Source organism: Diplotaxodon limnothrissa, linkage group LG10, assembly GCF_057381915.1.
Source record: "Diplotaxodon limnothrissa isolate DT_005_m linkage group LG10, D_limnothrissa_male_GT1.1, whole genome shotgun sequence".
NCBI classification, from domain to species: Eukaryota; Metazoa; Chordata; class Actinopteri; order Cichliformes; family Cichlidae; genus Diplotaxodon; species Diplotaxodon limnothrissa.
The window spans coordinates 12,028,237-12,054,628 of record NC_140605.1 but is presented as its reverse complement, the minus strand read 5'-3'; the positions used below and the strand labels follow the sequence as shown (position 1 = coordinate 12,054,628).

General features: G+C 40.9%; 1 protein-coding gene across 2 annotated transcripts in view; it reads right to left on the bottom strand.

Annotated features, from left to right (window-relative positions):
* abr (ABR activator of RhoGEF and GTPase) overlaps nt 1–26,392 on the bottom strand; it is a 121,683-nt gene that overhangs the window by 86,241 nt on the left and 9,050 nt on the right. Inside the window, exon 1 of one of the 2 annotated variants that reach the window (XM_085364404.1) lies at nt 13,178–13,264. The exons of the other annotated variant lie outside the window; for it this stretch is intronic. Within the exon in view, the coding sequence (XP_085220530.1) occupies nt 13,178–13,238 (61 nt within the window). The 5' untranslated portion in view covers nt 13,239–13,264. Of the gene's footprint in view, nt 1–13,177; nt 13,265–26,392 lie in introns of those variants that run through there. 2 annotated transcript variants of the gene reach the window in all.

Sequence of the window (26,392 nt, the reverse complement as noted above, 5' to 3'; positions counted from 1 at the left end):
CACTGTGATTCTGTCCTGCGGTGAGTTTTCTGTCTGTTCTTGACAACCTGTAATGGACCTTTTGCATTGTTGCACCATGTCAGTATCACCATAACTACGCTTGCATCTGACTAAAAAATAATTCTGAAATATTTCCATGGTTTTATTTAAGAAAACTGATTAATAACAGTGAGCTTTCTTTTTATTCAAACCCAAAATTTCAGCATGCACATTTTCCATTTCAACAAACAGAAGATTATCCCGCTTGATGTAATGCTACAAAATGCTAACTACGCAAGTGTCGAGAGCTGTGACTCATCACTTAAGCTGGGGTCTTTGTTCCCATTTTTCCTGTATCCAGCCTGATTGCGATTATAATGATTGGCTACTCTCACCGCACTTACCACTGTGCTGAGGAAATGGGCTGAGCACACTTTAATGGAAAACAAGCTGCGAGACTCCCACATTAGTTAATAGAGAACGAGAGAAACGAGTAGAAGGGAGTCCAAAAGATCAGATTTAACGGAAAGATAACAGGAGAGCCTTGCCTTTTAAACGGAAAGCCCAACCATGTTCAGGCACACAGACTTTCTGCGAGCAAACTGAGCAAAATATTTATTTGACAAAGGACAGTGAGTGTGAAGCTGCTAGGTGGGAGGAAAACAGGAAGATCACAGAGAAGATTCATGTATGTAGTGAAGGAGGAATAACAGAGGGTTTGTATAAGAGAAGAGGATGCTAAAGAGGCAAACCCTAAAGGGAGCAACCAAAAAAGAATATGCATTCTAATACCAATGTACTGGGATGAGGCTAATAAAGTGGTTCCCATTACCTACTTCACAACCTGTGTGCACACATCCAGAGCACTTCCCTGGAGAGAAGGGTCCGATAACAGGCATGTCCCTTAATACCTCAAATGAGTGACAATTCTACTGCTGCATATCTTCATGTGCCATGTGCCTGTAGGCAGCAAGAGATAAGGACCCCCCCAACTACAGATTTACATGGGTAAATTGCTGTTATCCCCCCTCTAGCAAACTCCAAACTCACCAAACCAATGTTACCATGGCAGCCAGCTCCTATACATTGTAATTAGCTGGTTTAAATCCCCAAGGCTCGGACTAGCTGGAAACATCTCACTGCTTCCATAGATTAGGACAAGCACATTCACACACGGGGCCCGAAGCTACTCCCCCAGTCCACATGGTGAAACGCACAAGAGGTCACATCCAAGTGCAGACACACCTACTGAACACACCCGCACAAAAAAGATGCACCAACCAATGTTTTACAGTTCACTTCCCACATTCATGCCTGTGCTTGAAGCAGGTGTGAAGAGATCAAGTAAAGCTGTACATGGCCAACACACACACACACACACACACACACACACACACACTGAGCACAGTTACAACAGTAGAGCAGCTCCACTGTGTGGGCATCTGGTCCCCTCTGCGTTTGTTCGTGGGCATGTGCTAATGGAAAGTGTATCAAACCGTGCAGTGAAACAAAGGCGCTACAATGAGTAAAGCTATTAAAATGCAAGCGGCTGTCGATAGCCCTCAGGGCAGCCCTAGCAGAGACTGTAGTGTCTATTGCACTCCACGGCCCAATTAGAGGAATATGCTTCAGATTAAAAGCAGTGAGATTGATACACTTCAGGTGTATCGCAGAAGCAGCAGTGTGCAGCTCAGACAGGCCCTGTAAAAGCTTCAGATCACCATAACACCCTTTGTTGTTGGTGTAGGTTTAAAAAGGAAAGACTCACTATAGTACACATTTTGTGAAATAAAAAAAGAATTTGTAACAAAAACTGCATTCTTGAAACTAATTAAGCCAAAAGGCAGTTTTTCTAAAAGATCTGCTGGCTTACACGGAACATATATGTGGACGTGTATTGGAAACACCCTATTTTAAAACTGTAGTCAACTCCCTGCTGAATCATATTCTCGTGATTGCTTTAAAATGTCAAAAATCCACTTCCAGTCTGCCAAACCAGTGGGTACATATAAGCCTCACTGGTGTGAAAAAGCATACACATTGTTGCACCATATCCAACCAAACTTTTATGCATGTCTTTTTTACTTCCAAGCTTTCAGAGCTGCCGGGTTCTAAAACTAGACGCAGCTGGTTTAAACAAAGGGAAACCTAGGGAACTTAAAAATGAAGCCGACGAGGAAGTTGCACAAACTGCAGTTGCTACTTGAGGCTGCACTACCGTTAGATGTCAGTGTTAAAATGCCCAACTTTGTAGCATTTAAAAGCATATAGTTTTTGGCATCTATGGATAATTTTTGAAGGGCGAAAAGTTTTTATAACTCATCCAGCTGGATAATTGACTTTGGAGTGCAGCCACATTGATTGACAGGTGTCCTAACAGAGGCAGCTGGAGTTGACTGGCATCTTCAAGCAGGCCTCACTAAAGCTTTTCCCTGTGTCTGTGCTGCTGGTAACTTTAGGATCCCTTTGAGTAGATCATCCGCCTTGATATCAGTTTGGATTCGGGAGACACACACCATCTCTACTTTTAGATTAGGCTTAAAACTTTCTTTTTGCACAAAAAAAACATATAGTTAGGGATGGATCAGGTGACCCTGAATCCCTCCCTTAATTATGCTGCAATAGGTGTAGGTGGTTGGGGGATTCCCGAGACTCATTGAGTATTTCTTTTTCAGTCAACTTTCTCACTGAGTATGTGTTAATAAACCTCTCTGCATTGAATCATATCTGTTATTAACCTCTGTCTCTCTTCCTGTCTTCCTTCTCTCACCCCAACCAGTCGCAGCAGATGGCACCGCCCCTCCCTGAGCCTGGTTCCGCCAGAGGTTTCTTCCTGTTAAAAGGGAGTTTTTCCTTCCCACTGTCACCAAAGTGCTTGCTGATAGGGGGTTGTTGGGTTTTTCTCTGTATGTATTATTACAGAATCTTCCCTTCCAATATAAAGTAAGAAATCCATTATTGTACAGGTGTGTTACTGAGCACTAATTAGCCGATGTGTGTCTCTCTGTGTGACGTACGCTTACAGTTTACAGCCAACCTTTCATCCATATAAAGTAACTCCTGGCTTCAATTTAAAAAAAATTGTTAAAAAATGAATATGGAACTGTCAAACGCTAACGGTAAAGCTTCAAAATGTGGAGTCCAAAACCAATCTGTGGTTTAAACAGACCAAGCATTTAAAACATCTTGTGGGATAAAACCTTAATGAGCTTAAGCACAACACTTTATTAACAACAATGTTGTTAATAATAACAACAATGTTGAATTGTGAGAGTTTATTTGAAGTGAATAAACCAACCATGCATTTTTACCAGCATGTTATTAAAATATAAGAAAAGGTCAGATAACAATGTTAAAAAGTGCAGTTAGACTAAAAAGCTCACCAAGCACCAAAGATACTGCACAGTGGCTTTTTTTTTTTTTAATCTTTAGTCATGACAAGTGCACCCTGTGGGATTTCATCTATTTGATGTACCACTGCAGTATTTTGCTAGAACAATGGCTGACTCTGGTCCAACTGCGGTACAATTTTACTTTTCAGAAACACTTAATTAAGTGAAAGAGCCTAACTTATGTGCATCATATACAAAAAAGCAGCCAACCACAATATCATGTTGAGGCAGCCTGTCTACCCCCAGAGTTGAAGCGTGACTTTAAAGAAAAATACCCACACAAGAGGGGGGACAAATAAAAAAAGGAAGTCAGGCTATTTGAAGTGGGTCCCCGTAGGTTTCTGTTCTCCGCTCGTGCTCACCAACCATTACCCTTACTGCTTTATTTCTGCCAAGCTGTAAAAGCAAAAGCATGCCGTCCTGTTCTCTCGCTGTGCATGAATGCAAATGCACAGACTGTACAGACAATGAGGCTAACCTTAGCGCTTGCTGTAGAAGTTTATTTTTAAAAGATTTCTATTAAATGTGACCCTGGAAAGAGTGACAGGACAGATAAGAGAATTTGTGGATGCAGCACGATGTCTGATAAAGTGAGGAGCGCACTTGAAGCGCAAGGCCATCTGGCACTCGGAGAGGACAGAGGCCTCGTCGATATCACTCCATTGATTTTGAGTTTGGTCCTTCTATAAAAGGTCACAATTAAGAGGTGGAACAAAAAGGAGGATAGTGATTTAAAAGATGGCCTTCCCACAGAAATCTGTAACTGTAATGATGCCAGTATTCTATTTATATTATTGAATGAGATTTAAAAAAGGTCACAGGTGAAACCAAATGGATAAAGTTATAGATATCTTAATTACAAATCATGGATCCACTATACAGTAACTTACATGTTTGCCTAATTTTCTCATAAAAGTACAAACCTACAAATATCTTAGAATCATATATTTGACTGTAATCCCTCCATCTCATCAGTTTAAATATCTTTTAAAAGATTTAATAACCCACCACCTGCCTGAATAGTACTGTTCTCCTAGTCTACTTTCGCCATGCTTCATTCTGGGTTATTTAATGACAAAGAGCCACTTGAATGGTTTCTTTGACTGTAACAGAAAGACAACTTCCTGAGGCCAGGAGGCCAACGCTTACTCTGGCCTTTAATTTTTAATGAAACAGACAAACACACACACGCGCGCGCAAACATGTAGCCAACACACACGCACCAGATACAAAGGACTACTTTTAAGGGTTTTACAGCTTCAGTCATACAGGCCAACCAAACACATACACAGCTACATTTTTATACATGGTTACAAATGTGCTACAGGCCCATTTAAGATAACGTGATCTGATATATGACCTATATGCATTCGTTTACCTGAGTCTGGCAGGGTGACTGGTTGGTGCTCGAGTGCATCCATCAGCTCTCTTTACTCATAATGGCTTCATCTCGCTTTCCTGTCTCCTCCTCTCCTTCCCTTTTTCCCCTCCTCTTCTCTCTTCCGCTCGACTACCCTGAATGCTTAATGATGGTCCCTGCCTTCCGGGAGCATGTAAACATGCCAGACGCACTATTGGCCGAGGCAGAGGAGTTCTTATGCGCTGATTGGCTGGGGCAAGCCAGGCATGGATGGCAGAAGAAAAACAGGTTGGTGGTTACCATAGCCCTACAGGATGACTGCTGTCCATAGTAACTAACACTAACACACACACACACACACACACACACACACACACAGTCCTAGACCCTCAGGACATGGTGAAGGTCCCCACAGACACAGAACACAAACACACTCAGACACATGACACACCCTCTAACATCAAGCACAACAAAGGATTTCAGAGCTTGTGAAGATGGCACGACGCTTTGCAAACAGAACCTGGCTAACAATGTAATTTAACTGTTAACAGCTGGATAATGACTCAGTTTAAGCTTTCTGATGAACAAAAATAACATCAAAAGTCAGTTTAATATATGTTCTCGTTGCTCTTTGAATTGATTTTGGAGTTAAATTGAATATTTCAAAAGAAACAGCAAGAAATTGGGGGGAAAACACAAGCTTCCACTTTCTTAAATTTTTACTTAAAAAATGTATCAACACCAAAAGCTCCAATATCAACAAAATATAACAAGAGCTCCCAGTCTTTCCAGTCTTGTTGCTAGGTCAGCTATCATAAATTTTAGTGTTTTTTTCCATAAGGCACTTAAATATCGTGTCATTTGGAAAGATATGTTAAACCATGTCTCCTAGATAAACAAACATGTCATGTTCATAAACGGTATCAAATATGGACGTAACTTAAACTTGCATTTCATTTAACGACCACCAGGGGGGCAATAGCTGTGGTTGCACATAGACTTATGGTCTTATAGAAGTCTATAGGAAACAGCTGTAAACTCTTTGTTGCTGAGTTTATGGGCTCAGCCAGTATATCAGTGAGTTAGGTCAAAATGATCAAAATACATTACGTCAGTCTATCTGACATGTGTTTTGCAGAAATCGTGTTCAGGGACGAGGTAACATACTTAAGTTGTGCTATAATTAATCTGCCTTGTATATTCGCTTACAGTTAGATGACCTCCAATGCAGATATCATAGCTAACATAATGTAGAAGGTGCTTATATGCATGCTGAAAACAGTTATAAACTCTTGGTAACCAAAATGAAATGCACAGTTACGTGGAATAAAATTATAAGATTTATGAGTAAAGCTGGAAACCGTTGCGATGTAATACAAGTGCACAAGTCTGTTTTATTTATTTTTTTCTATGTGTACCTTTTTCTTTTTTAACCTTTAAGCTCCTATTAGAAGTTAAGATTTGACTTGAAGCGCAGAGCCAACCGCCAAGTTTGCACTTCAATCACCAGCATTTAAGAGTGAAAGCTCTGTAAGCTGAAACTCTGCACACAGAAAATAAGTTTGATGTCATTTCACTACTGCAATAAAAGCACTTGGCTGCTTTTCAGCTCCAGTAATCGATGGCTTCTTCGTTTCAGTTTGTTTACTAGATGTAAAAGAGCCACCGAAACACGCAACGCAGAGCAAAAAGCTTCATATATTATTCACAAGGTTGTCACTGAATGAACCCAGGCGGCCACAGTTACAGTGGAAACACCAGCTGGGTTACCAGTGAGTGAGCGAGCAGCTAGCGTTATGACACGGTGACAGATTTCCCCCCTTTGCTCCTTCCAGCTGGACTCACCTAAAAGGATGAGGTTTTAACCGTATCCATATTTTAAGGTTTCACCACTTCTTCACATTCACTCCAATCGTATATATCAAAAGTAATTCATCTCTCTTTTAGAACTGAGAACAGTATCCACATTATACATCATGTCCTCTAAAGTGGATCCTGACAAGGAGATTATAAATGTCTGCTAGATAAACGGTGAAACTGTTCTTTTCCCATTAATGTTTCCAGGATCCTATATTCAGACACCCAAACCAGGGTGGAACATTGTGCAACTGTTATGGAGAAGCTAACATGATGCCCCTTACATAAAGGCGCACTCTTGAGGACACCCAATGGGAGGAAGATGTTTGAACACAAAGCAGAGTAGCGGTTTACTGAAGAGGCAGTAGAGATGGCTGCATTACATAACAACAGTGCTTTTAGGCTGACTCAGATTCTTTCTTCCCTACTGTAAGTGTGCATGTGTGTGTGTGTCTGTGTGCGCATGTGAGAGAACAGCTCTAAATGCGTTTCTATAGCTACAGCACAGACTCATCCATTTATCAACATAATGGATGAGCTTGAACGGTAGAAAGAAAACAATGGAAGACTTCACATGAAGCACAGATGAAATTACACAACACGGCTCCACTCTTACCAAGCAAAACCACTTCTCTGCCTCCACTTTCAATGCACACAGAACGAGTGCACATCAGTGTGCTAGGAGCAGTAGTACCAAACAGTAGTATCTGAATTATTAATAATGCTCTGATCGGGTATTTATCTTTTGACTGTAGTCACAGCAGATTTATTGAAATGTAGTTATGAGTACAGTCTGATTTTAAATATCACAAAGGAACAAAGGCGACCCTGTTGCAGGTTCTTGAACCTGTTGCTGCACTACTTGTGACCTTTGCATCTGTTCAAGAATTTCTGCAATTAAAATGAAAAGCCCAGGCTCCAACCTTTTACCAACAATGAATGAATGTCATCCTCATAGTGAATTGGGGATTTAAGAGGCTTGCTTGGCTTGTATTGTGTAGTGTTCTCTCTGCAGTCACACCATAGCTGACGTGTTTGGAAACACTACCAGATCCCACTGATTTGGATGTGTTGCTGTTGGCATCGAGATCAGAGCTAGTGGCTATTCAAGCAGAGTGAGACTGAGAGCGAGAGAGCTGGGGAGTTTGGTCCAAATAGATTTGTAGGGAGTGATAAATGAGACATCCCCTGTTGTATTAACCTCCCCTATGAAATTCTACTGGGAAGCCATCCAAAATTACTTTGCTGAAGCAAGCCCTGTGACAACCAACTAACTGCTAACATTAAACACTTAAAGACAGAACTGGGACTGCTGTTGGCCAGCAGTGAAGTCCATCCATTACAGTTTATATGCTGCTGAGGGAAACCAGACAACAAGACTGACAGTCTGTGAAAACCCCGTTTGATCAGGGATGTGAGGGTTGGGTAATTCTGGGCTGATATAGATGTGTAAAAAGATATCAAACCTTTCATGTATTCAGGGATTTTGCAAACTATGGTGTTAGACAGGTATTAAAGCAGGCTGGAATAATGTGGATCAGTGCTCCTGCAATTTCATTTAATGAGTAATTAAATGGGATATGCAGGTTAACTGCATACTAACATTCACGCAAAGTTAGTAGAGCTGCAGGCAGAAGATCCGCTGTGGTGACCCCTAAAGGAAGCGGCAAAGAAGAAGACAACTGTCACCTGTCTGTTGTTTTCTCAAGAAACTGAGCCTACAACATACACTTTAGAGTCAGCTAATATAATTCTCTTTTATGTGCGGTGTTTCTGTGGAAACCTATTTGAGAGGAATCTTCAGCATCTGAGACTCGGTGTATGATTAGTCAGGAAAGGCAGCAGATTACTATCACCAGCAACATGTCATTTATTACTATCCACAAGTAGTGGCAGCAGAAATGAGAGACTGTGTAGCCCATTTAACCCTCCACAAACAGCCAAATGGCCCACCATGACTCACACGGTAATATTTTTATAAGGTTTGCTGGGGCTGAAGTGACAGGATGTACCAAAAATGAGAAAAGATTTTTAATGCTCCCTCAGAGCTGCACATAAATTTGAGCCTTCCTCACTGCGGATTATGAAAATCATTTTTGACATATGTGCATGTCCGTGCACGTGCCACATCTGCTTTGCCAAGCCAAAATGCCCGTTTTCTAGCCATTACGTAATCTGGCTTTCCTTTGATGTTCCCTTAGCAGCACGTGGAACCAAAGCGAGCCAGAGACAAGTCTAGCTAATACTCTGAAGGTTACAGTGCAGGCTGGCAGCGAAGCAGAAGTCAGAGACCGTGTGCCACTCAGGCTGTGGAGGAGATAGTAACACTACAGTTCAGAGCTTTCTGTAAAAGTCAAAAAGAGGGAAATTATAATAGACCAGTGGTTGATTCAGAGATACGTCCAGAGTAAGTGTGCAAAAGGTATATGGATTGATTGGTGGATTATTAGCCTTATGGGCAACATAAGGGCGTGCCTGCCTATTATTTCATGGCAGCTGGGATAACTCCAGCCCTGAAAAAGCAGTTAAGGACATATATGGCTATGACTTCTGTTTAAATAATGAACAAAAAAAAAAAAAGAATTCGCTACTGGATTTATTTGTTTCAGGATACAAAATGAGAAAAAACTGTTGCAAATTAAAAATGCCCTGGCACACAGAACAGTGAAAAACACATTGTAGGCCCAATTAGTTTTAATTAAGGTTTCTAAAACATCTACATTTGCATTAGCGGTGCAAGTGTAGTGTAATTAACCAGTTGGTGTAAATATTAGCAAGCTTAATGAAAAGATTTTGGCCTATGCATGCTGCATGTGAAACTCAAGTTCATTACTGTCCACTCTGTTTCTTTGGTTTAGTCACAAGCATCTGGAAAGTCCACTGATTAAGTTGTGTAACCAAGTTTGAGGGTACGGTTTTTAAGAAACCGCTAGGCCACGTGGCTAATCGAAGAACAGTCCTATTTGATATTGGAAAGAATAGACGGATCTAAAACTAGGACAAACTAGCACAGAAAAAAGTGAGCACCTATGCATCTGTGTGTCAATGGCACAGAGTTTCAACTGAAGCAACTAAGAAATAATCAGTGATCACCAGTGTGATCTGCAGTAGTGGGCTAACTGACGGAGTAAAAGGGGAGTTAAAGACAGAAAATGGACACAGCAGCAGCAACAAAACGCTTCTGAAATCAGATCAGAGGTAGAAGAAAAACCCTTTTACTCTGCTGATGATTACATCAACGTGATTATAAGAATCTGTGAGGAGCACATTTGAGACCGTCCTAATCAACCAGATTAGGACGATAGGAGGAAAAACAAGTAAAGAGGTGGAAAGGGTGAGAGTTTTGTTGAAGTAACACACACACACACACACACACACACACACTCCAACCAACAGCCGTCTGGGAGTCTACCACTTATACTGTTGACCGAACAAATGGATGACTGATGAGAAGTCTGAGCTGGTGATTCTGTTCATGTGCTTACATTGATGTGTGCGCAAAAGTTCTCTGTGCAGCTTTTATTACATTTAGCTTGCTTAGTCTGCGTATATGTAGGTTTGTGTTTTATGACTTTCATTATTAGCAGAATATGTAGTGAAACAGAGATGCCTGTGGAAAATGCTGTCTCAGTGAGCTGTGGTTCACTCGTGCAGCTGAACAGAAAGACTTCAGCCTCTCTGGGGACAACGTAGCTGTGGCTTCCAGCATCCACTCCGCTTAGGAGAGTTAAGGATGTGTGGTCACTGCTTAACACAGTCATTAGCACAGTTTCAGAGGCTGAAGAGAAAGGGCAATTAGAGCCATGTGCTTAGTAATCCACTGACAGGCAACAGAGGGAGCTTCAATACTAATGGTTTAGGGCAGGACTGGGTCATCTTTCATCATTAACAACCAGGTGTTTGTCACACAAACAGAGCTATTGTCAACTTGTGTTGCAACCTTTTGTAACCAAGTGGTGTAGTTGTATTAAGGAAGTATATAACCATTTTTGTAAAAATTTCAAAGTAGTGGTCAATTCCCACTTCCCTTATCAGAAAAAAAGGGTCAGCTCAGCAGCCACACAGGCACACAAAGAGTATGAGGTGGATAAAGGGCAGGTGGAAATCAAAAGGATGATGAACTGACAGGTGCATAAAAAAAAAAGAGGATTGTGCCCTTTTCACGAACAATAGATCATAATAAAGCCCCGTTTCAATGCTTTTGTGATGGTAATAACCTGTCTGTGTGTACACATGCAGCCTCATACAGAACTTGAAATGTGTTAAAGCACATTGGGTGTTAAATTCAGATGAACTCTGTTAACCAAAAATAGCAAACGTTAGAATAGTATAGAGCTATAGTATAGTATACTGTGCTGTCCCTGCTTTATTCCCCATCAACACACTTTGGAGACAGGCTTGCTTTGACAAATCTTTATAGCCATCGTGTTTAGATTTTAGTACGTACATTGTTCAAATCTAAAATCAAATCAAATAAAACTATATGCAAGTCCAAGAAAAACGGCTTACAGCATTTTATATGTAACACTTTAACATATTTGTTTTTCGGCTCCATGCTGTAGTGGTCAACATGTTTGACTTGCACACAAATGATCCTTTTTGACATCAGGGGGGGAAAAACAACAACAACAAAAAACATAAAAACACAAATACACACAGCCTCAGGAGGTCTGGTCTTAGTGTTAGTCCTTAACCCATAAAATGGGATGCTGCATAAGGAAGGGCATAAATAAGTACTTTACTAAATCAAACAGGTCACTGTTGCATCCAATTGGGAAAAAGGGAGCAATAATATTTGTTTTAAGCTTTTCACTAGCCATCTCAACCCACAAATGCACCTTCCACACTGAGCTAGCATTAGCTGATAGCTCTACCCTGCAGGGAGAGAAAAAAGAAAAGAAACGAGACTATATACCCACAGATTGGGTCTCAGCTTTAGCGTACATACACAAGAGTGGCATTTAGAGCAGGGCGATATGACCAAAAATATTTATCACGATATACATTTGAAAATTTGCGATAACGATATAACTGACGATATAATTGACACTAGACAAAATACTTTACAACTCCACAACTTTATTAGTGCAAAAAAAAAAAAAAAACATCAATGTATTTTCACTTAAACAAGCAGCTGTTTTTTGCATTAAAGTTATATAAAAGTTTAACAGCGCCGTGTACATAAAATCGTTTCGAGGTCAGTAAACACAACCATAATTCAAACATAAGGCACACGGGATTATGAGGGGCACTGTCGATTTTCAGAAAAATCAAAGGATTGATTCTTATTCTCTGTCGCCACCATGCTTTACCCATATTCTATCGCAATATTTTATTTTCTTATAGTTGCCCAACTTTATACCGGTATTACCGTGAACGGTATAATATGGCCCAGCCCTAGTGGCATTCATCTTCTCGAGCTCTTGGCAGGAACGCAAAACGTGTCTTTCTGAAATAATCTAACAACTCTTTAAAGTCTCTCTAAAAACAAACAAACAAAGCTGATCAACATGATATAAACTATGGGTAGTCTACTTGTAACACCACAGCTTGGCATTTACGTTGGTATTACTCATTTCCTCATCACATCAAGTTAAAAGGAAGCCCAAAAGCCTTACAATAAAGTACCACACCTTAAATTTGTGTGATACCCAAAGAGAACCACATGTGCATTGCAGTACATTAACAACATTATCACTAATGCATAAATACCTTCACTGCCAGTAACTACTGCAAGGTCTCACTTAAGTATCTAATCAACAGCATCGAACAGAAACCACGTTTCACCTTTCTGTTTTTCAGCATCTTTATCACACCCCCAACCCCATCTCCATCTCCATCAGTCTTTCCTGTTCACACCATGTCCGCACATTAAGATATAGTAACAAAAGTGGCAAAAGACAATTCTCAAAAGGCTATTTCATGCACCCAATACACCTAACACACACACGCGCAACACCTCAACAACACACAAACAGCTGTGACTGCATGGATGTGTGTACTGTTGCAAAGAGCTTCACACAGCCTCTGTTCTAAATTACAACAAGCAAAAACATAGTTCGTATTCACTTTATGTAAATCATCCAAGCGCTACATCGCAGCATAAAGACTACAATAAGGAGTGGTTTAAAAATTCAGCATCAGACAGCTTGTGTCCTCGATAGGATGGAACATAAAGTTCTACCTCCAGGTTGTAAGCATGACTCACTCTGCCTCACACTATATAATCCCTGGGCTTCCCCATGCTTCTATGATTACTGGCCAGCAGAAAGCCTGACGGCAGTGGGCATGAGTTGTTGCCACTAAAAGAAGTGTGTGTGTGTGTGTGTGTGTGTGTGTGTGTGTGTGTGTGTGTGGTGGCCTTGGGTTGAATGCCTTGTTATAGACAGCCATAATAATGTACACTAATTGGAAGTCCGGAAAATGCAAAGTGTTCCCTGTGTGCAGATCGCTGGGGCTGTAACACGAACGGGCAGCGGATGAGATAGAGAAGAGGGGGGTGCAGGGCAAAACACGGAGAGGTAAAGCGCACAGATAAATGAGAAGTGATGAGTGGAGAGGAGTAAAGTGATGGAGGAGAGGTACGTACTGCTGTAAAGGGTGTCGATCCAGGAGAGCCGGGGCAGGCCGCGAGCACTGAGGGGCTCCATCCTCTTTTCCTCTCCCCGTCTCAGTCGCTCTCCCTCTTTCTTATGTCTTCAGTTCTTCTCTGCAGCTGCTTTTTGCGTTGCCTCGCTTCTTTTCTCTTATCCTTGAAACGCAGCCTTCATCTCGCTCGGAGAAGCAAGAAAAACCATTTGGGGGAAAAATGTCAGAAGGCACCCCGGGGTCCAACAGGCTGACAAGCAAGAGAGCTGAAGAAGGAGCGAAAGACAGAGGTGTGCGTCTGTGTGTGTGAGAGAGAAAACAACAGGCTGGAGACGGACACCGCCGACCGTTGCTAGGGAAAGGGAGAAGCACTCATTCTCTCTCGCTCTCTCTTTGGCTTGCTCTCTCACTCCCACCCACCCCTCCTCTCTCGCTCTCCTGATTCTGCGTGAATGCCTCATCAGCCTCACTCGCTGTCTCTCTCCCAGTGTCTTAGCAGCGTGTAGAAGCCGGAATTGAGAAGCCGTGCCTAATGACTGAAGCAGCGAGGTTTGCGAGATGTGAATCAACTGACAAAATCTCAGTTTCTCTCTTCATAAATGAAACCACTAAACCCACTAAAATCCAAAGTTGCTTTCACGATCTCCATCTCTCCTTGCGCATTAGGTTAGCAGCTTTTTTCTTGCATGTAGATACAATTTGCTTACTCTGACTTTGTTGAGCACATCGCAGCTTGAATTTTTTATCTTGTTCTTTAAACGTAGGTAAATGTTACTCAAGTTTTAAGAGAACTCTGCCTAAGAAAGTCAGTATTAAAACAATGTTGCAGCATGAAATGCTAAGATCAAAAAACATCTTTGTGTCAGGGGTTCAGCAAACATCCTAAATAGCCTATTGTTAGCCTATTTTATAACTGCTCAGACTGAGGCTTTTTCTAAAATATAGAGGAAACATATACAGCCAAAGAGAAACCACCCTTCAGGAAAAAAAACTGGGTTATCTTCCCCTGATAAAAGTTTAATGTTAAATCCACTGTGTGGTTATGTTTTGTTAATATAGCAATAACAAAGGTAAGTATGAAAGGTCTTTCTGTGGTTTTATGAGCCAAACTAGTCGTAGCTGTACTACATGATGAGTTCAAGATCACAGCCGCTCGGCTGGGACGCACAATTCACACTTTGTGTGAAACAGAGTCAGTCATTTAGTTCAGAGAGAGAGAGAAACCGAGAGAGTGTGGCGGGTTCACTTGTCACGGTTTAAGCTAGTTCTGTTCCCGTGGCAACGAAGAACATGAAAGCAACGCACACATGTGCATGTGCTGTGAAAATGTGCCTGCATACTGATGCTGTGTACAAGACGATATAATACAGACTCTATGATAGATGGCAATAGAAGAACCATGGAGCCAGTCTACTGTGTGCATCACCAGGAACAATAGCTAAAGAATATTTAGAATAAATGTCTGGAGCTCAGCCACAGCTGAATTTTTGAGGACTGAAGCAGATGCATAGGGACTAAATAGTTCAAAGTTATTTTGAGAAGTTAAAAGGATGGGGTCAACGTTTATTCACTTTCCCCCACTGTATCAGACTAGTTAAGGAATGTAAAGTGAGAAACCACTTAACTCCACCCTACTACCTGCTCCAGTGTTTTAGAATAAATGACGGTGACAAAGAAATTATAGCATTTTATTGCATTACAACCCAAAAAGAAGTTGGCATTTTCCACAATAGTGGCTGGGCTCTAGCGCAAAATCCAGGAAATCTTAATTTTTCAATATGCAATTAAAAATGTCATGCTGTGCTTTATTGATTTTTTTGAAATTAGCAGGCTTTAATGGGCACATTAGCACATTAGGTCTCCTGTTGCTCCCTGTTCCCAGAAAGAGACCTGGCAGCATTGCCGCACAGCACAATTCCTCTTCATCAGGCCCAACGCCCGGCGAGTTTATTAAGGCATGTGCTACATAGGAGGCCAATCATCAGAGACGAGCATCGTGCCAGCGACAACAAAGCCTGATATGAAACGCTCCCCTCAAACCTCAGATCTCCTCCCCCTTCATCCTCCTCTAACCAGCATGGGGGAAGGAAAGATGGGAGGGTTGAGAGGCAGAAAAAAACTTCAATTAGGACACAAAGGCTGACAGGAGGAACCCCACAACTGCTCCCTGCCTCTTCCCCCAACCTCTGCAGGCAGAGCACCTGGCCCCGAGCTCTGCTCTTTGTTAGTCTACAGCACGTGTATGTGCCAGCTGGAGGGAACGTACACGAGTTAAACGACCTGGCATCCCATGAGCCTGTCTTGGTCGTGTGTGTGTGCACGTGTGTGTGTGCGTGTCTGTCTCAAGGCATTTAATGTATTCCTGCATGTGTTAATCTACATCAGGGTTATTAATGAATATAAATGTGTCATTGTGATGGTGGGAAAGCACACAGGCGTGACAAAAACCACACACAAACTCAAGGCGTACACGCACAAAACATGGGATTATGTAAAGGGAAAGCCAAGCGGGCAGAGAAGAACACGGGGCTGGTGAGTGGCACTTCATCAAATATAGATTGATCTACTGTACAGCCTTACACCTCCTTTGTCTTAAATCTGGGCCAACAGAGACAGACACACAGACACACACAGATGATTGAGGGTTTTGAAAGCAAATCTGCCCGCCTCCTCTTTCCAAATACCTCATCGTTCAACGGGGATAGCCAAACAAAGAGAGCACACATGCCATGCTCAAACACACAAACTGTATTTACACCAAACTGCGTGTTCTGAAGACATTCTGGAGCTTCACAAAGCTACATTTAGAAAATATGAATAAACAGTCAAACTGTGTAATAAAAACCCATTAGTAACTGTCTCTGAACCCTCCCAAACACACACAATTTCAGTCTCTTCAAAGTTCAGCACGTCAACAATGCGTCGTTCTCTATAAAGGTTAACTTTCAACAGCAGTCCTCTACTATGTGTGTGCGTGTGTGGTTGCTGGACAAGATCTAGATGTAAGGCACTCATATTCTTTAGTGTATCCACATAGAGATACACACTTTTTCCCCTCAAGACAGATCACGGATTGTGTTGGAGAGACACGATGTTCCTTTGTGTCACAGACAACATCTACTCAGAGTTTCCCCTTAATTGGACACTTTATTTAAACAATTACATGCTTGTGTGTTACAAAAGGCCACACATCAGTAGCCAGCACAGCATGAAATGTAGACCATACAAAAAAAAACTGGATATTTAAAACAGAAAAAAATCAATCTTTGCTTTTGATTAGGTGTGTCATCCCACTGTGAGCTAATGTGAACAAAGGACACTGGATGTGGATGTGTACTGTGTGATACTCACAGGCATATTTAGGCCCTGCAGAAATCAATGGACACGCATCTGGGACAGCTTTTAACAGCTTGAACTGAAAGTAAGCTTTATAGACAGCTATTACAAAACATCAGAGAAAGCTGGAACTCAAAGTGGATAAAAAGCAAAAATTATGATGCTTTATCAAATTTAAAAGCTCCTAAAACATCACACAGCATGTCCTTTGAGTATACAACTGCACAATTAATTTCTTAATCATTCCAAAAGGTCTGCTGTAATCACGTTTAAATTTTTCCTTTATATTTTGCTTGGTTCGGTGTGTAATCACAACAAGGCTCTAACTAACAAGAACCTGATAAATCCCAGCTTCCATAAAAAGACACGATGATGCATTTATTTTATTCCCCATTTTGTGACTGTTGTGTTTCCTGCACTTCACTTGAAATTTCAACAAAGATTTCCTGTCATGAAGGAGGAAGTCGCTGTGGTCAAACTGTGGTGTATTAGAGTGTGAGTGCGTAATTTGGCGGCACAGCATCCCACCAGCCAATCAAACTGCTATCCACTCCTCTCCCACCCCTCTATTCTCCCTTTTCTACCCAGATACCCCTACCCCACCTCACTCCACCAACCCCAACCATATCCACCCCTTTCTGCTCTTCGACCCCGACCACAGGCCTGCGGGGGTGACTGGGTGGAGGTGGCAGCGTCTATGTGTGTGCGCCTATGTGTGTGTGGTGCTACTCTTTCCCTTCAACCCCACTGGCTAACCACGGGAACGTGAACTGGCTGATGAAAATAAATGAAAACAATTTTTTTTTTAAAAAGAAGAAGACGAGGAGGACCAGGGTGGGAGTCTAAACCCTTCAACATCCTGATTGTTCAACAACCCCCCCACGCCCACACTTCCAGCATTCTTGGTTGATGTACATACGTGAGTGGGGCTGCGCACGCAGGAAGCAGACAGCTGTGTTTCCAAATAAGTGAATTCAAACAAGCCTAATGAAGCACTGGAGCAAAACACACCCCACAAACATAAAAAAATTTTTTTGACAATAAGCACGGATGGAATTGGTGACATCAAAGCGAAAATATTCACTGAATTAAAGTGAACTCTTCTTCCAAATCACAGAGACTCTCTAAGTGGAAGCAACAATGATTCACATCTACAGATTAACTGCTACACACACACATTATATTAGAATTTCACTGCAATAATGTCAGCATTTTATTACCGTTAAATTAGTTATGATATATATGGATATAGATGCCAATCAATAAACTCCACTACAGTCGTCTACACTGTAAGGAAGTCCAAACATGCTCCTTGGAGACTGATGATGACATTTTCTCGAGATGTGTGTTTTCCCCACAAATCCCTTTGTTTTGGGGGTTGGGGGAGATGGCAGCAGGGACGAGCAATGACGATGCATTATTAAAAAGCCCCGAGTGCAGCACTGATGAATGTGCGTCTATTAAATGAGAATGTCTGAGATCATTGTTTTATTATGTGTTACTGTCTGCTGGTCGCTTTATTTTGAAGTAAAATCGAGCGCAAAAATAAGTCATTTGTCTCTCAGCCGTTGTCATGATCACTGCTTTTTTCTCGGTCCAGCAGCTCAAGGTTTTTACCAGTCCTGAAATATGGTCAGAGTCATTCATCCAACACTGTTCTTTGACTCCATTCCTGCTCCCTCTGTGCTCCATGAACGTGTGTTATTAAAGTAACACCAACTCTTAACAGCCTTCTATCCAATTCACAAAGCTTTTGCCTACACACACAAAAAAAGGCAACAGAACGTGTGTGTGTGTGCGTGCGCGCATCACAGCATGTGCTTTGGCAGGCGAGATCCACTGTTACCTCATTTGTCCTGGATCTCATCTTTAACTCCTCCACCATCCAATTATTTGGAACGACAGTGTCTAGCAGACCCCTGTGACGTGTGTGTGTGTGTGTGTGTGTGTGTGTGTGTGTGTGTGTGTGTGTGTGTGCTGTGTTAACCCATTTATGATAAGATAGAGCTTCCTTAAATACAATCCTTGGCATGTTTGTGTCAAGGAGACAGGAAGAGAAAGGGACAAAGAGATGTGTGTGTGCGAGGGAAAGGCTGTTTATCTGGTATCTGTCCAATCACAGCTTGATTGAGTTGATTTCCACATTGACCTCAATAGATCAAAGCGAATTCAGCTGGCATAGGATGAATATGCTCTGCTGCTAGTGCGCTCTCTGTTTCACTCTCACACTCACTCTAACACACACACACACACACACACACACACACACACACACACACACACACACACACACACACACACACACACGTGGATTTATGCAGTTTGCAGATCATTAGTGGTTATTTCCCACATATACACAGGGAGCTTATTTTATGTGTGAAACCATCCCAATGAGGTGACAACACAACGCTGCACAATAACACAGTTTGCCTGTTTGTTTGTACTCGACAAACCTAACTGTTGCTTAAGTTATGCCGACAAAGTGCTAAGCCACCATCGGGTTCGCGGTAACAAAGACTAAAAGCACACGAGAGCGTGGAAAGAGAGAACAGTAAAGAAATCTAAATTAAGAACTACTGCACTCTAGTGTTTAGCGTCGGTCAACACAAGCTAAGACACCCAAACAAAGACCTTCACTGTGCACACTGGATGGAAATATTGTATGAGAAAATAGCTGGGCGTGTATTTGTTATTAGACTGTGTCAGACAAACTACTGAGTCTCAAGTTTGAGCACAAACCCACTTGAAATCCCATCACTTTAAACCTCCGCTCATAACAGTATCTTAAGATGGCACTCCTGCAATTTAGTGTTCCCCATAAAACTTGAAGACTCACAGGGGGGACGTTAACAGAAGAACAGACAAAATCAAAACGAGAGAGATTGAAATATCCGTCAGTATCAGTCAAGCTCTTAAAAAGCTGGGACCTACAAGTTTCTGCAACAGTAAAAAGAATATCAGCTGAATACCAATCTAAGGATTAGTGTATTGTTTTGTATCATACCTGGTAGGGCTGCTCAATTAATCGAATTTTAATCACGATTACGATCTGGGCTTTCAACGATCATTAAAAATGACTGAGCCGATTATTAGCCCCTCCCTCATTTATCCGCGACACCTTAAAGGCCGTCTGTGAAAATATTGTCGGGCATAAACCGGTCCGTGGCGCAAAAAAGGGTGGAGACCGCTGATTAAGAGGACCCGAGGGAAGCTCAGAAAGCTAAGCAGAAGTTATTTGGAGAGGAGAGTGACTGCCGTTGGTTGAAAAGAGAGTTTAAAAAAAAAAAAAAAAAAAACTTCAGTGGTGTTGCACACTATTTTATATTATTTTTTTTAAAGTCATTGTTAACCCTTTAAAGCCGGTCAGAGCAGCACGCTCCGTTTTGCGTAACTATTTTTAAATCCCTGTAGAACCTGAACCGTGTAAGCTAGCGCAATAATTTGTTTTGCATATGAAACCGGAGGAGTTGTACTTACATCTGATGCCATCAGCTTGTCCTCGGTCACGGTTTCGTTCCACATATAGCTTTGCAAAAATTGCATAAAAAGCGCTTGCAGGAACAAAAACACAATATTCCAGAAACACGCTTTGCCGTTACTATCAGCTGTTCGTAACACTTCCCACAGTAAAATGATGCACATGCTGTTTTCTTTGCAAATTTGCATCATAGGATTGTTTTTTGTTTTTCCTGCAGTATATAAAAATTGCTGTATCTCCAAAATAAAACTATGAAGACACTCAAAATAAATTTCCTGTGGTGGGAAACTATTTTTTGCAACTTTATTGTATTTAAAGTTTTGAGGGATAAACCTCTTAAATTTCTCCAAGTAGAAATATATGTAAACAAAACAAAAGCGATTTTCAATTTTTTTTGTAGTTTATTGCACTTTTTTGCAATTTATGTAATTACTATGGACTTAATGCATACATATTATTAAAATATGGGCTATAACAGTTGTATTGTTGTATAGCAACTTGAAATGCTCCCACAAATGGCACTACAGCATGTAAAATAAATAAAAATAATATAAGCTCTGGTGGACTTGGTTCTATGGTAGGTCTTAAAGGGTTAAATAAATATCGTCAAATAATCGTGATCTCAATTTCAGTGAAAATAATCGTGATTATCATTTTTGCCATAATCGAGCAGCCCTAATACCTGGATATATGACAGAATTACAGGAGCACTGCTGCAGTGCCACAGGACCTGTCAGAAATATGACTGGCTCCTAGTAGTACACCAGGATTAAGCTTCAGAAGGGATGTTGGGATGATTTTTATAACTGTTTTCAGCTACAAAGCAGAGATTTACCATTTCCAATGAAGGAGAATGAATGAATAAATGAACGGAAAGTAAAAGTACTGTGATTCTAGACTGCGTATTGCTTGCTTATGTTCTGAAAAGTAAACCTGGTCAACCAATGAGATGTGAGAAACATGACATTATTTTCACACGATAGCTGATTTTAACAGTGGATGCAGTAATACTGATAATGGATACTGTCTTTCGCCACTAGCTCACAGACATAAATACATAAATAAATACTATAAATACAATTTCTAAAACACATTTGATTTTATTGTTACATAAAACTGCATATTGGACAATTTTTAAAACTTGATGTAAAACAAGTTAATCAATTTTATGATTTGTTTTGCATTATCTGACCAAAAGTGACCTCTTGCATTGGTCTACCATTATGTATGCATTCATAGGCTTTATGTAGACCCTCCTTCATTTATGTTTCTTTCAAACACTAAAGGCAGTCTTAAAAATTTGATACATCTCAGCATATTATAACCTGCAGACATTGCCTTGATGAGCTCTGCAGATTCAGCATTACTTTCACTTGAATCATTAAACAAAGCAAAACCATTAAGATCACAACCTTATAAAAGAAACACTGCTGCTGTTAAAGATGCCCACACGAGGGTGCTGTAGCCATCTAGTCCACATCCAATGGACCACCTCCCACTGGTGGGAAATCCATCTAGCATTAGGTCTCATGCAGCATACCCAGATATTCAGGTTTTTACATTCCAGGGCACTTTTTGTAGAACCAGGGCAGGTACTAAAAAGTGAACCAGCATTTTTGGAAGCTATGAGGTGTTATCAGTGGTTCACAACAACCTACTGCATTCTGTCAAAGAGAGATTCAAAAATCAAGGAAAAATTCAAAATGTTAGGTGTCTGCTGCTCCATAAAGCTGCATAAATACAGCTACTGATACTGTGCAGCAGAGCTGAGTGTGCTTGATGGTTGAGCTTCTGAAAGCTTTGTTATCTAGTTTGCACTCCCCCGGAGTCAGGTTAACAGTATCATCAGGATAGAGTACACCCCCCCACACACACACATACGAGAAGAAACCAAAGAGAGAGTGAAAGATGCTTTGTAGAACAGTGGCAGATCTCTCTCCATTCATCCTGACAAGTTTGTTTTGTTTATTGATAAATGCATGGCCAGAGAACAAGCCCTGACACACATTTTTGTACCTTTCTGCTTCAACTGAAAAATGAAACAAACAAATTATTATTAGCTGAATACACACTGGCATTGAGGTTTTTAGGATTAATGAGGACTCATTACGCTCTTGTTTTGCGTTTCATATGGTGGAGGATTGCAAACGTGGACAAGTTTTAAACAGCGAGGTCAACATGTGTGCAAGTAAAACTTCTGAGCCAAAGACTGTGCTCTGCCATGCCGGGCACACAGCTTCACGCAGTAAACTGTGATGCTGTAAGCACAGCAGCCCCACCCATATTATATTTTACAAAATTTTGTATGCAGGAAATCCCAGTATAATAGGGCGTGTTGTGTGAGAAAAAATGCGCCAACAAGTGATCGTTATGCATGAGAACACAGCATGAAAACTCAACAGCACCAACAGGACACCAGGTTAAAGTCTCGTCAATATAGAAAAATCATGGCAAATGTGGAGTAACGAATAAAATAACTTACAAAAAGGAAAAAGAACACAGTCAAGGAAAGTTACACAATTAGCATGGCCTTAAATGAAATCCTTGGAGCAAACAGCCCTCTCAGTGACGTGCTCTCAGTTCCTTTGCCAAGACCTTGCGGCTAAAAGAGTAATTATGACAGAGCCCCAACAGACAGCGTCTGATTCTTCAAGACTGAACCAACAGCCTGAATAAAGCAGGAGGAGTGATCCTCCTCCAGGTATAATGCTACATCGACTCCTTTAACCACTGACCCGCAGGTTCTGGGTATCTCGGGTTTCACAGCGACACTTTATACCCAACAGAAGCCACTCCTGTGACTTAAGAGTAATTCCCTCCGCACCCCCTCACGTATCTCTACCACGGACTTTGCATTCCTGGCAAATGCTGTGAACGTTTAGATCAAGTGGTTTCAAAATGCAAAGCGTTTCACCTGCTAATTGTCCATCTGTTTCCATCTCCGCTCGGCAAGAAGAGGAAGCGAAAGTGATGACTGTGGAAAATGATGTCCTTAAGAAACTACAAACTGAGAATCTGGGTAAAGGTGTATTAACGCTGTTGCACTTCAGTGAATGCCAATGTTTCTATTCATTTTTGGTGTGCAGCTGAAAACAAACAAATGCCTTGAGGTCACAGGAGGAAACAACCGATTGGGGTTGGGGGATGGGAGATGCAAGTTTGGGTCATGAGAACATGTCCTGGCAGGTGAGAAGGCTAAAAACCTCCTTATTATTGAAGTCTATGAAAACACGCATATATTTTCAGGTTTAAACAAGGATCCCATCTGACACAGTAACACCATCAACACGAGGACTTCGCACACCAGCAGGTTGAATGTAACAGTGTTTTCACAGCTCTATTATTGTCAACCTACATATCTGAAATTTGGAAGTGGTTACTGAAAATTATATTCTCATAACATGCTCACTAAACTGTGGTAATGCCCTGCTATAAAATAAAAGAGGGCAGACCACATATGTCGCTAGTCCATTTACCAGAAACTAAGCTTTCTAAACATGTGGTTATGAGATGTTGCATGCTGAAAAAAGGAACATTGTTTTCTCAAGTTTTGTTCTCCCTTTTAGCCAAAGTCCAAGTCTGCAGACGTCTTCTGCATTTAGCTTCTGTGTGCAACATAGGATTGTGAAAAGGGGTATCATTTACAAGGTAGAGTCCCTCAATTTCCTGCTTCTGCTGGATTAAAACTTGACAACTTCACAATACAGCCCGCTCACTGCGAATGAGTTCACACGTAAAAATACCCTGATGCCACACGGCTGGTGCACAAATTATGTCAAGACTGAAAGAGTGATAAAATCTGACAGTCGCTGTAGTGTCTGTGTGAAATCTCTAATAAACTAACTGATAAATTCAGTTAAATATGTACAACTGTAAAAAACAGCCAAACTGGTGTTCAGTCTAACATAATAGAGCATCACAACTGACTGTAGTTTGAAGGATGTTGTGTTCTGCACCTGTTAATAAAGTTTAATCAATAAACACAATATAAATTATAACTCACTTACATCGGTATTCTTGCCTTAATCTTTAAGCACTTATATTTCATAATGCATTTTCCATTTTATGCTAAACGTCACGTTTTTACAAGCAGTGGTGCTCGTGCTGATTAAAAAAATTAAAAACGGAATTAGGGTAATATGGATTTTTCTTCATAGCAAAGTTCGGGTCATTACATTATTATAAGCACATATAGTAGCGTTACACCACAGCTGAGCAACAACAAGCTTCTTACTAGTTCACGTCCCCAATATTTTAGCCCTTTAAACTACCTCAAAATCTTTAACATCATCAAGTCAAAAATCTCTAAAAGGTCTGATTATAAAATAAAACCTCATGTATTGATCCCACTCAGGGGAAATTTTTGGCATCGTGAAATAAAAACCAGGCTTCTATAAACGGATCTGCAAAGTTTAGCTTTCATTCAGAGCAAATGGAAAGTGAAACACATTTCACAGCAATTCTTCTTTGGTTTTTGGGTCACTTCGTTCTATCAAACTACAATTCACACTACATAATGTCTTGGGTTTTTTTTTTCTTTCGTTTTTTTACTTATTATTTACGTGTAGGAACTGAAAGCAGCAGTCTCAACAGATTACATAACTTGCACCAGGATTCAGAGAAGTGAACATTAAGTACCAGGCTGACAGCGTTTTAGAAGCATGCAGGGCTCTGTGGGTCCATATGCACCCTGGTGTCTTACCACATTCACACACACCACACTGGGGTCTCCATGGCAGCCATATCTGTCAGCCAATCATAAGTGACCTGCCTCTGAGTGTCTCTGATTTTAGATTTAGAGCAAGTTGGGTTTTTTTGGTTTATTATTGTTAATAAAAGAGTGGCGCTGTTTCTATGTCAGCATGCAAATCGCACCTATATTATGGTAAGACTGATGAGAGATAGAAATGCATGGTTTGTTTGGTTTAAGCCCACCCCCACCCCCCTTTCAGATGACACAAATTCTGTTTAAATGAAAGAGATTAGAGAGAACGATTAACACATATCTGGTGCTCTTACTCGAACCCTACAAAGTTAAGTTATGGAGAAAAACTGACACTGGAAAGCTTGAATCTAGTTTAAATGTAACCTGTCGTTTCTTTACCGATGAAAAACTGCAATATAAAGTCATTTTAAACACAACTGGGCAATTTCCTTGGAAAAACTCTTGAATTAGCAGGATTTTCTCTTCTTATTTACCATAGGTGGCAGTAAATAAAAAAAAAAAATTAGCTTTTGGACACTAGTTGGAAAGAATAACAAGGAAATGACATTTTAAATATCAAATTATTCTAAGCTGCTTTCATGCTACATTCAAGTACACACAAATGGTTCTCTCCTTTCAGCTATATGAATCAGTTAACTGACAGGAAAACCACAACTCTTAGGCTCTCCTAGATCGTGCAGGTGCTCATCTTGATTTCAACTGAGAGAAATTCATGTCTAGAAATGAGCCTGCACTTCCTGTCCATGCATCCCCCTGTGTTAAAATCCTGCTGAGCGCAATAATGTGAAATGAAACTCGGTGAGAGGGATAGCGTCGTTGTTTGTCTCTGTGTTTGCTTAGAAATGGGTTAAATGAGGGTGAAAGTAAGGAGTAATTCAGCTCAGCCCTGTCCCACAGGACATGGAAAGAAACCACTTATTACTGACTTGAGAGCACAGGGTTTTGTTTTTTTCCTAGATTACATAAACTTTAGAAAGGTTAGCCTCTTCCTTCTCTTCTTAACGAGGAAATCTTTCTCACATAGCTGTGTCCCTGTAACAAACCCCTGAGAGGGCCACACCTTTTCTTGTTTAAGACGAACAAACAAGTCCAGGGAGCAACGTACACCTGCACCCAAAACGGTAAGCTAGTGAAAAATTAGGAAACAAAAGCAAAGATTGGATCCTGGAGTCATATTATTAGAATAATGCACACAATGGTGCTACTAACTTTTTTTTTTTAATTACAAATTTAACATGCTCTCCATTTGAAATAATACACCGAACACTAAAGCACAATGTAATGACCCCCAGATCATCTTGATGTTTCAAAGACTACTTTCACTTCTCATAGGTAGTGGTTTTCACCAGGAGGACATTGCATCACAGGGCTTTGGTTCACACGGGGCTTTGTGTCAGGTGACAACAGCTGAAGTGCGTCATTTGAAAGTGGGATTGCACTGAGAAAAATTCTGCTATGTCGAAAAAAAAAACCAACAGGAAAAGAACACCACAAGTCACCGAGGCCGAGTTAGGTTTAACTAGCACAGAGGGGAAAGACGTTACACGTGCAGGTTACAAATTTTGGTTTTGTGCATGACGGTGCAAACGTAGTGGTGTCTTACTTGCAGCATGGCAGCAACTTCAAATAACATAAAACCTTCTTCACCCACAGAAGAGGAAGAGTTCTGCAACAGA